The sequence below is a fragment of the Barbus barbus genome, assembly GCF_936440315.1.
Source record: "Barbus barbus genome assembly, chromosome: 32".
NCBI lineage: Eukaryota > Metazoa > Chordata > Actinopteri > Cypriniformes > Cyprinidae > Barbus > Barbus barbus.
Window position 1 is genome coordinate 26,217,922 of NC_136760.1, and position 12,278 is coordinate 26,230,199.

At 36.2% G+C, this 12,278-nt stretch overlaps 2 protein-coding genes across 7 annotated transcripts in view; one reads left to right on the plus strand and one right to left on the minus strand.

Moving 5' to 3' along the window:
• Nucleotides 1-6,549, minus strand: part of LOC306852668 (receptor-type tyrosine-protein phosphatase epsilon-like) — an 82,632-nt gene extending 76,083 nt beyond the window's left edge. For 2 of the 6 annotated variants that reach the window (XM_079389687.1, XM_079389684.1), the window contains exon 1: nucleotides 6,300-6,410. The gene's annotated coding sequence lies outside the window, so the exon portion shown is untranslated. Of the gene's footprint in view, nucleotides 1-6,299 lie in introns of all 6 variants that reach the window. The other 4 variants (XM_079389685.1, XM_079389682.1, XM_079389686.1 and 1 more) reach the window with 4 other exon arrangements.
• Nucleotides 6,550-8,707: 2,158 nt separating this feature from the next.
• Nucleotides 8,708-11,885, plus strand: LOC306852058 (clarin-3-like; the record flags this gene model as incomplete). Its single annotated transcript, XM_079388663.1, has 3 exons — nucleotides 8,708-8,942; nucleotides 10,016-10,201; nucleotides 11,614-11,885. 3 exons carry the CDS (start codon nucleotides 8,708-8,710, stop codon nucleotides 11,883-11,885), a joined length of 693 nt encoding a protein of 230 aa, XP_079244789.1.
• Nucleotides 11,886-12,278: the final 393 nt, after the last annotated feature.

Here is a 12,278-nt window from a genome sequence, read left to right on the forward strand (position 1 = left end):
CATGACACTGAAGACTGGAGTAAAAATTTAATCTTTTAACTTTGCATCCATCAAGTTATAAAAAAACCCCCAGAAAATAATCAAATGAACTGAAGCAATGCCACACCTATTTATTTAACATTAAAAAAAAATTAATAAATAAATTGTTTCTAAGTTATATTTCTGGGCTTTTTTGCCTTTATTTGAGAGCAGACAGGAAAGCATTGGGTGAAGAGAGGGGGGTGGGATCGGCAAAGGACCTCGAGACGGGAATCAAACTCGGGTCACCGCGGTGCCGACAACTTAGAAAAAATGTTCTTGTAAAAATTGTAACCAAAAAAGTTGATTTAAATTTCTCCTTAAAATTATTAATTTCATGCTGTAAGATTTCTGATTTGTACACATTTTTAGGTTGTGCTCAACTGTTAAAGGCCTGTCAATGAACTCAAGCTTTTTTAGCTGGGGTGCACAAGGTAATTGAGTACAAAACAATAAAAGGGTGAAGATATGTGCTGGGAAATGCGTATTGCCCCTCATATTTCTGGGCAGCTGGTAATGACATGACATCACTGGCTCTTCCTCTGACAGCTCAAATTCAATCCAGATCTGCTTCCTGCCCATTCCACCAGAGGCAACCCAAGAGAATCGCACACGTCTCTTCCTGTTCAACTCTGAAACAATGCTGATCTTCAAAGCCATAAGAGAGATGTGAGATCTCTTTAATCTCAATTGTTTCTTAATGAGATTACATGGAGAGCAAATCGAGAAAAAAACAACAATAATCGCATGCATTTCCTAGACAGGATAAAAAGAGATCAGAAATGTCTGAAATGGTGCTTAAATTTGCCAAATATCAATGTGCAAGTCAGAGATTTCTATGTCAAATGTATATCAAAAATGGTCTCATTTATCATTTTGATTAAAAATTATAATAATTATTAAAACAAATCTTTTGAACAAGACATTTTTAACAATATAGTGTAAATACTTGAATGTTCAGGTTTTGTATCCATCAAATTCCAAGCTAAATCAGAAAATAACCAAACGAGATGAAGCAATATTGCATATAATCACTTTTTGATAAAAAAAAGGGGGAGGGGGGGTACAAAAATAACTACTCGTATTGTGCTGCTTGGCTGATTTGGATCAATTTTCAGGATCAAATAATCTGAGCTGTTATCCACATTAATTTACATCTTATATTTAATGTATGTGAAAAAATGTCTTATTTGCAAACAATATTGATTAAAAATAAATACAATTATTAAAATTGAATCAATTATCATTTTAATTAAAGATTAAAATAATTCCATTTTAATTAAAAAATAATTATTTATAAGTATTTACAGGAAAAACATTTGAGACAAAAGCCCTATTAGTCCCGTGCGAATCAGCATCTCTGTGATTTGGCCAGCATTTGGAGGGTCGTGTATAATTTTTTTTTTTAAAATCCATCTAATTGGACCATAGAACGAGACTCTCAAAGCCTTGACATCCGGGTATCCGGGAGATAAGTCAGTAATTTCGAATAAAATCACAGGTATCGCTTATCCCGTACGAATGCACCACACAAAATTCAGATGTGGGGGGGGGGGGGGGTAATTTCAAAATCACACATGGTCCCCAAATAAAACTAATCCCGTGCGAATAGGGCTAAAGTTGATCCCTGAATGAGTGACTGAATCTCCATGAATGAACCATCCAAGTCCGCAGAAAAATAAATGAAAAAGCAACCTCTGCGCAATAAACCTGTCCTCTGGGACATCCCACATGCATTCACACCCAAACGCTGGTTCTTCTAAAAAACTTCAACCCCATCATAACAGTACAAAGACAAACAACCGCACACAGATTTGCATAGTTTACGTTGTCAGTCACCCACTAACCGCACACTGATTCCACACCTCAAATATTCCAAGAATCCGCGTGTGTCCTCAGGTTGATCTGGAAAGCGTGCGTGTCACGGCAGGCCTCGGCATGAGGGACGCGTGGAGAAATGCAAGCGAGCGAGAGGTAGATGCATGAGGTGGTCTTTGTACAGCTGAGTAACAGGAATCTCAGTGACGAGCACGTGGTGAACACGGCCCAGATGCTGCCACACCCTGTCAAACACACAGTCCTCACCCTCCTCCATAAAGCCATTACAACTCCAACCACTTCCTCAAGCTCTTTCCACTCACACACGAGCGGGTGGCCACCAGATGTGTCTGATTGAGTGTTCTTCTGCTTCATCCTTGACTGTAAATTCACAGTTACCAGCCACTAGTTGTCATATTAGTATTGTTCGTAGTTCAGGTTATAGAATAAAAATACTGATGATGGTGATGAAAACAACATATGCCAAAATCACCAGAACCTGAATTAAAATGAAAATGAAAACTGAAAATATAAAAGTAAAAGCTCATTCAAAACAGTAATAAAATAATAAATAATACTAAAATAACACCATTGTACAGATGCAAATTGGTATGAATCATTTCTTTAAAACAATACATCTTTAATTTACCTAGCTTACTAATTTACTTTATTATAAATAAAACATTTATAACAATCATGTAAATATTTTAAATAAAACTAATTCTAATCACACAAAATCTAACACAAATATTGGAGAGTATATGATATCCACTTTATTATTCTTCATTGCACAATAAAATCTCTACTAGTACTTGTTATGAGAAGCTGAACAGTCAAAACATCAAAAAATGTCCCCATGCTTTGCTCAAACATATATAAATGTGTGCTGTCAAATTATTAAATCACATCCAAAATAAGCTTTTGTTTACATGTGTGTACAGTTTATATTTATTATGTATGTATAAATGCATACACATACAGTACGAATAGCCTATATTTTAAAAATATTTACAAGCATTTATATTCATATAATTTATATTATGTATCAATATATTTGACATATAAATATAACATTTTTCTGAAATATATACATGCCTTTGTGTATATTTAGAAATAATAAATATACTCTGTACACACCAGGGTTTGGCGATGTCTACAAAATAAGCATGAATCCATATACAGAAAGCCATGCTAAAACGAATGCTAATGGTAGCCTGTTACATTACAGTACATACATTTCACGTACCACATAAACAGAGTAAGGAGAGATGACTGAGGATGATGGCGAATGATTTACAGATCCTGAGCACCACTGACAAGCATCTCATCTTGTAAAATGTGTGGTAAGTACTGCCGCTCCACAGTATAAACAGAGTACGAGTGATCGTGCATTCAAAAGCGAAAGTGAAACTAAAAAGCGATCGTGCATTCAAAAGCTGTTCAATGCCAGGCATAATAGCGGCTGATGTCCGCAATTATATACAGTATAATTACCCAATGATATAACTGCGAGAGAAAGTATTGAAATATATATTTTCTCAGATTTCATGTTTATTCCCTTTAGGGGTTCCGTCATTTTCTTTCCGAACACGTATTGGGATGCGGGGGGGATCACGATGCCGGCTCAACATCGTGATGTCTATCAGCCATCGGCGATCTATCAGCCCAACCATAGTACACACATATATGATATAAACAAAAACATTTATTTTGGATTTGATTAATCGTGATTAACAGCACTAATATACTTTACTCAAGATAAGAAGCTTGTGGGTAATCTATTCACCTATTGTGGCAACCCGTGACTTAACACTTTAAATTACAGTAAAATGTTAAAAATAAAAAAAAATTAAATGCTTGTAAATCTGTCAATATTTACAGCTCTGCAAGGAACTGCTGTGACCAAAAAAGAAATTTGCATCATTTTACATAAAGAAAGCCAAATGACAGGACCAGATGAGAGAGAGAGAGAGAGAGAGAGAGAGAGAGAGAGAGAGAGAGAAGGAAAGAGAGAGTATGGAGAGGTGTTGGTTTTCCCTCACAGGAAGTTGCCTGTCTGTCTGTCTTTACTTTCCTGCGTTTGAACATACGAGAATAGCCAAGAGTTCCAGTAAATGAATACATGCCCAAACAATGTCCTGGATCCTCCGTATGCTCTCTCCTGAGCGTCAGGACACAAACACTGCACAGAGCAAACTAATTCAAGACGCATTTCAGATAGTTGCTCAGTTGCTTTAAGAAATTGCATGCTTTTACACTAAGAATTTCAAGGAGAAGTGAATATATTCACTGTATTTCATCAACACAGCTGCCATAAGTCCTGCTGGAGAACGTGATTCCCATTTAATTCACTCGATCACAGAAGCAAACAAACTTCAATCCTGCTAATGAGCCTTTTTTCTCTGCTTCCTGATCGTTTTGCTTGGCACGCTTTCCACAAAGCACCAGGCCTTTCTTCTGACCCTGACAGATCTAACGAGCACCACACAAATAATCAGTTTCGCCCACTAAACTGCAACGGCGATGGACCAATTAGCTCCCACTGTTACTCACAAGCAAAAAACTACAACTGCTTCAAAGAGAATGTTAAACGCAATAACACCAGTGAGAGCATACAACACAGCAGGCACAGCACTAGCATTATTAAATGAAACACTCCCAAACAAATAAAAACAATTCTGGGATTTCTCTTACAGAAAGCAGGAAAACAGTAAAGTGCATCTGTTTATATTTCAGGTTAAGCAGTCGTAAAACTAGACATCATCTATAGATGACCACCGGGGAAAAAAACTGAAAAATGCATCCCCATAAACCTCTGTTGTACTTACACCCCATAGACTTCACCTGTACATCACCTCCAAATACTGTCAACTAAGTCTGACTTGTATTTAACCCACAATATTCCTTTAAATCATTGAAAGAAATAAGAACCTGCTGATCCAAATGACTTGAGGAGGATCAAACGTGTGTTGACATTAACTTTTCTGAGCAAATATATCCACAAAGATGGCATACATTGACAGAAGTGTCTTTCTTTATGAGGGAACTTAAATAAAAACATAATATAATCTTTGAGAAGATTAATCTTTCTTTGAATTGTCTAAAAGAAACCCTGCCTTAACAGACCCTCTTGGTTTCTGTCGAACAACTTTACATTAATGTTTTCTAATAAACCTGGCATTGTATACTACAAATTATTGTTGGCTCTGTTATGCTCCTCTGTAAAAGCATCTATAAATGCATAGGTGTAAATGCAAATAAATGTGTTTATCATCAGATCATTGCTTCCGTGAATTCCAAATTGCATTCATAACATGGCTATTTTGAGCATGCTAGTGCATCATATTTGCTGAATAAAATCCAACACGTTTCCTTTACACTAATTTTGAGATGCTGATTCCAAAAAAATAGTGCCTGATTTCCTTTTGCACATCACACTTTTTCACAAAATACGATGCATTTTGTAGCATCCTCTGAGCCAGATTACAACTATTTGTTCAATTCTCAGTAAATTTTCACACAAATGATTCTGAATAAATGATCTGCTGTTGAAATCCAACATTTTTGACACTTGACTTTTCGTTATTTTGACAAGTACATTAAAGCTGACATATAATCTGAAACGTATTACTTAAACTCAGCATCTTAAAATAAGGTAATTTTTTTTGCAAATCAGCATATTTTGCTGTGTTATATGCACAAGTAGACAACTTCATTTAAACCTGATTTAAAGCATGCACTCATTTATGACCAACATGGTTGCAGTTACCAGACTGATTATTAATTAAAGTGATTCATTAAAAGAGCAGACTGTATGTCAGTCACTGAACTACACTCATAATGTTAATGAGTCAGTGAATACTTCAACTTATTGAAAACATGAACTATACGTGCATATCTCAACATCAACAAAAAGAGTGATGCAAAACAGACTAAGACGCACTGCTGCAGAAATACAACGGTTCTGGATTCTACTACTGTGTCTAACCTCGGTTCTAATTCTGTCTCTGCTGTGAAAGACACCTACGCTCCTGAGGACCGCATGCATGCCATTCCTCTCCTCCGCGTGTTCACTTTACAGATCTGCAGGGATGAGAGTGAACAGCGAGTCCCAATGAGCCTTTCCCCAAACTCCAGTCTCATTCCTTGCCTACCGCTCGTTCCACTAACCCACATTATGTAGAAACCTATAGATCACCCGGGTTACCAACGCAGCCAATGCGCTCCATCAAATCCTGAGATCCACTGTTTATGACATGCAAACGCTTCTATAAAGATTATCCAGAACACGTTAGGGAAAACAAACCAATCTCATGCGCTGGCCGTATGGGTGTTTCAAACGCACCGGAGCGCACAGCTCCGTTACGCGCACCAGCGCACTGAAAAAAACAACATTCCTACACATGTGCCACATTGAATACTGCAGTTTGGATTCATTTTAAACAGCCACATCTTTCTCTTACCGTAAAGTCCAACAGGAACGCAGTTTTTTTCAAGCGCACGGGTGGTTATGATCCGGTAGACGGGAGCGCAGAGCGCGCCGGGCGGCTGGTGAAAGCTGACCGCTGCTGGAGGAGGAGAATGAAACAGGGGAATTTGTGTTGATCTGCAGATTTACTCCTCTGTCAGGGGCTCACCCGTTTCTCCGGCATTTTCCGTGTGCTCAGAGCCGCCTGGCGACCATTTGTGAAATGATACGAACAACTGTGTGTCCAAAAGCATAGCCTAATGCTTTTTTGTGACTGATAAGCGTTCTTCCTCCAGGGGGCGCGCAGTGGCCCAAAATGCTGAATAACTTCGTTGAAATCCATTGAAATCTTATGAATGTTTTATTTCATTCAAGATATTTAAAAAAAAAAATTAAATGTAGCTATATTTCTAGTTTTGTCGGTCTCTAGGTCTGGATTTAATACTGTATCCAACCTTTGGTTAAGGTTCTAATGCAGTCACTAGTCCGGTAAAACGCATTGCGTGTGAGAAAACAAAATGTTATTCATATAGGCTATTGTTTAATTATTATTTTAGTTCAGCGTTTACCCCTGGCTCTCTTTTAGTTCTGCCTCTAAATTTGTTGACTTTAGTTCCAGTTCTGGATTGTGTCTCAAGATCTGCTGAATCTCCAGTTTAGCTATTGTCTGGTTCTAGTTTTAGCTCCGCATCTAGCTTGTAATGTTGAATTTATGCTCGCTTGTTTCCAGTTCTGTCGCTGTTTTGTTTCCATTACTTCGAAGGATTTGATAAACAAATTAAATGCCGAAAGGCCTCATATATTCATCACAAACGCCTGTGATTGGTCCATCCTGGTCAGCGCAAAGACAAATAACGCATACCACGTGATCAGTAGAGCCTTGTGTTTCTTCAGCTGGGGTCTGAACAATAACTAATACTTGAGCAATTACACTAAAAAGTTCATTGAAACTAATTATGAATGAGCAGAATAAACATAAATAAAATAATTATTATTTAAACCCACCACTCACGACCAATTAGAGACAAGTTCGGATAATCTCCGCCCGATTATTAGGCTACATCCACTTTCATGCTATGGACCATTCTACACCTTTACTCTGTTTTTATTAGTTTTACAGCATCTGTTCAGCACAGCAGTTATAAAGATAAAGAATTAAACGCAATTAAATGATCATTACAAACAATACAAACTGAAAATTCTGATGTGAAATTATAGCCCAAGTAGAAATTATTAAGTAAAATGAATAGAATGGTTAAAGATACAAATTATTTGAATCTCTGGTTCATTTTTAGTCTACACATCAGTATACTGTTCTCTCTGATTGAATGAAATATAAGAGGTGCCATCTGCTGGTTAAAATACAATATTGTTTTTAATGATTTTTAAATGATTTTATTTTACAGTTTTGTATTGTTCTGGTATATCTGTAATCCACACACTTTCCGCTCCTGTTATATCTGTCTGTAAGTGGTTTTATTAGTGGGTGTGTTGTGATATCCATGCTGATACCATAGGCCTATCACTGGAAAATGGACTTTGGACATATTTTAAAGCCTCAAACTAAAAATAAATGTAGCATTCGGGAAATACACAACATTTATGTAACATAAACATGCTTTCTAACCTATGATGAGTTTTGATGTCTATGTAACCAATACAGACATTTGATCTAAATGCAGCATTTTTATTTAATCAGCTTTTTTCCTTTTCTTTTGCATTCTTTTTTCATCACTACAAAATAACAGCCTAATCATCTTTAAATACATTTTGAAATAAATGCAAAATATATATTCATTAAAAAAAACAATGAAGACTCTATCTTAGATTTATGAACATTACTACTATTGTCATATTAAATTATGACTGTACGGATAATAAATGTTTTGCCCAAGGCCATCATTCACGTTCCCTGTGATTAAATTATAAGGTTCTGTGAAACAGCTCCTATAACGCCGTGCCTGGTTACACCTCAGCAGTAAAGCAGGACTTCTGTCCCGTCAGAGGATGATTTCTCATTCTTCTCTTTCTGATCAAACCCACGTCACTCTCTTTATGATGTTTTGAGCTCCAATATAAATGCCATGACAACATGAGCAGGTGTCCGTGACTGTACATACGATTACTTTATGACTTTATTGCCCTCCTGGTGATGAGTTTCATCATGAGCTTATGTGAGATCAGTTTTCCACACCCAAGACTAAACCTTTGCCATTGCAGGTACTGGTTTCAGATCAGTGACAAAGTACAACCTATACAGCACCATTTATGACTCCAGCAGCCACCATCCCCTCACCTCCTCTCAAGATCTCCCATGTTCCAGCCACAAAGCGACAGGAATCAAGGTCGGCTTGAAAAGGCTAAAAAACTTCAGGACCTAAAAAAAACCATTACACAGAAACCATGCCGTCTGCGGAGAAACTAGCGCATTTCTTGTCAAGTGCTGGTTTATGTGCAGCTGGAGTGGTTTTATTGGGTTTCGGGATGTCGACGGATTGGGCCGATGCTGTCTTGGACTGCGCTCCGACCGGGAATGCAGAGTTCAATGGAACCTCCAGTCTCCAAACTGGCCTTTTCAATGGCACAGAAACCAAAATCAGATGCCCCAGGATTGACTCACCTGGAAAAGCAGTGATCAGTAAGCTTCAAATAAGACTTCAACTCATTTTATCTATGCTAGATTATGCAGTTTTACATTATATATGTTCACGTATAATTTATTGCCTTTTTAAATGTGTTACAAATAAATATGATCATTTAAATAAATAAAATAAAATTACAATTAATTAATTAAATAAATAAGCTAATTTAAAAAAAAAAGAAAATAATTATAATTTAGTCAACCCAAAAATGTATAACATTACATAACAAAATATCATACAATCAGCATTTATTTTAATTAATCGTTTTATGCAAAAACGTACAAAAAAATATGTTTGTTGGATAACGTATACTCTTCACTTTCAGGATACAAAAGGTACAAAAGCTGTCACTGGGATGATGCCTTTTCCAAAGGTACAGATATGTAACATTAAGGTACTAATATGTACACTTCAGGTACTAAAATGTACATTTAAGGTACATATATGCACCATTTAGGGGTAAATAATGTACAAATAGGTACCTTTTGAAAGGGTACCACACCTGTGACAGCTTTTGTACTTTTTATTTTCTGAGAGTGTTCAAAACGAAGACAAACAGTATTGTGCTACATTGTGGTTGAGAAATGTGAGTGGAAAGTGATCCTCTAGAGGAACTGACTTAATACATCCATTAAAAAGGACCAAAAACACCAGCTGACAGAGCACAAACGATGATGGAAAAAGCAAAAACAGAGCTGACAGAGCAAAAACAATGATGGAAAAAATCCTGCAGCATCTGAGTGCTGTCGTCTGGTTTGATATTTTGTTATCTAAACACATTCATATATTTTTCAATGTGGTGTAAGTGTCTACATACAGTTTTGGGTTATACTGTTTATGATATTAATACCAAGAAGCACAATGGAAATAAATGAAAAGATAGAATTAAGATAGAACCACCTTTGGAATTTGAACCGCCATTTCATAAAAATCACATGACCGTTTTATGTCCGCAATTCATTAAAGGTTATGCTATTTTATGCCAAATGATATATTTTATGTAAAAAATCAACGTTTCATGCAATGACCTAATAATAAACTGTATGTTCTCCTTCTCTCTGACACTTAGTGTTCGAACGTCTGGCGAAATTAGCAGGCGCTCCGATCATCCTGCATGCTCTGGTTGTCATCCTGTTGGCTCTGGCTCTTGTGGGGTCTGCAGGCAGTATTCTGGTCACACTGTACAACAGCTTCAGTAACCCATATCAGACCTACCTGGGACCAATAGGACTGTACACATGCAGCGGACTCAGTGGTGAGCAAAAACACTCACTCACACCAAGACATTTGAATCTCAAACACTATTGGGCTTGCATTTGACCTCTTCGTTTTAATTCTTCATTTAACTCTTTTAAATGTATAAAACTTTGGATAAAGGTTTACGTGGTTGTAAATGTGGTCCCACGTACTTTGGGTAAAGCTGTGGTCACATTTACATAGTTACTCAGCTAAATTTTGCATGAGAAAACCAGTCATTCCAATAGAATTACATGGATGCCGTTTACACTGAATATAAAAAAAGTCCAACTTTCTGTTTCACAATTCAAACTGAATTCAGAATTGCGAGATATAAACTGACTTTCCATATCTTGCAATTCTTACTTTATATCTCACAACACTGTAAAAAAAAAAGTTAGCCTTAGAAAGTTAACTTGAAAGTTTAAGGCAACCAGCTTCAGCAGATTTTTCTCAATGATACATTTTTTTTTCTCAGAACAGATTTTTTATAGAATAGTGTTTTTCTAGAACTTTTTAATGAACTTCAGAACATAAACCAACAATTCTGAGATTCAAAATTCAAAATGATCATTTTAAGTTTATATTTCACATTTTTGAGTTTATATCACAACTCAAAACTTTTTCTCAGAATTGCAAAATATAAACTCAGAACTGCAATATATAAAGTGCAATTCTGAAAATAAAAGTCATAATTATAGTATAATATATATTTAAACTTCATATTTTGCAAGTCAAACTTTTCTCCACAGAATTACAAGTAATAAACTCTGAATTTATATCTAGCATACTAAATTCTAAATTCATACTAAATTGAGTTTATACCGCAATTCTGAGCATTTGGACTTTTTTTCTCAAAATTGAAAGCTTGTATCCCGTGATTATATCTCACAATTCTGACTTTATATCTTACAATTCTGAGAATTGTGAGATATAAAATGTTTCTTTCAATTCCGAGTTTATATCATACAATTCTGAGTATATATCTAGTAATTCTGACTTTATATCTTACAATTCTGAGAGCAAAAAAACTAACAAAACACATTTTTCATCAGATTTACGAGAAAAAAAAAGTCAGAATGGTGAGATATAAACTCTGACTTCTGAATTCTGACTTCTTCATTTCAATTCCAAGTTTATATCTCACAATTCTGAATTAATATCTTACATTTCTAAGGAAAATAAATATATTTTTTGTCAAAAGTGCAAGAAAAAAGTCAGAATTGTAAGATAAAAAGTTTTTATCTCGTGGCAGAAACAGGCTTCAATATGATTGTGAGTTTCTCATAAAGGTGAAAAAGTTCCCCATGCAGATTTCACTCATGTTCAAGTTGGTCCCCATGATTCAGTCCATCATACATCTACTCTATTGGCACTAATAGGTAGTTTAGTTTTGGGAAAGTTTGCTAATGTGTCTTATCTCTTGTCCAGTATGTATGGCCACCCTGGCGCTGATTCTGTACGTGTCAAACGCCTACCTGGGTGACATGTTCCAGACACTGGTGAAAGCAGATGAAGCCAACGTGAAGTTGAAGGATCCAAAAATTACTCTAAAGGCAGGGTTCTTTCTCTTGATACCGTACATCGGCGTCAACTTGCTGGCCATCCTCGTGGTCTATCTGTACGTCCACGCCGCATACACTCGCCGCAAAGAGCAGGAGAAACCAACGGAGGATGCGCCCAAAGAGATCATGATGTACTAAAGTGAAAACACAGCAAAAATCAGTTTAACAGGCAATGATTTTCAGACTGGAGCTGAACTGAGTCCATTAAAACTGCCACAGTAACTGTGAAGTGCACTGCAAAACTGAACTTCTGCCTAGCAAAACTGAATTCTGTTTGACACAAAACTGTATTAGTCATAGGTTATACATATAAAGGCTATTTGGACTCTTAAGTCACACTTTAAAAAAGTCCTTGCATTAGATAAGAGTGTCTCAGATGCTTTTTGTGTTTGTGTTTCGTTAGCTATTTGCATGTGCTGTTTCTTTCAAATGAATGCCATTTGTTTTGATATTTCATCAAATGCATGTTTTAATTGTGACTTAAGTGGTCAAGTATTTTTATGGAACACTAAATATATTTTATTGCACTTA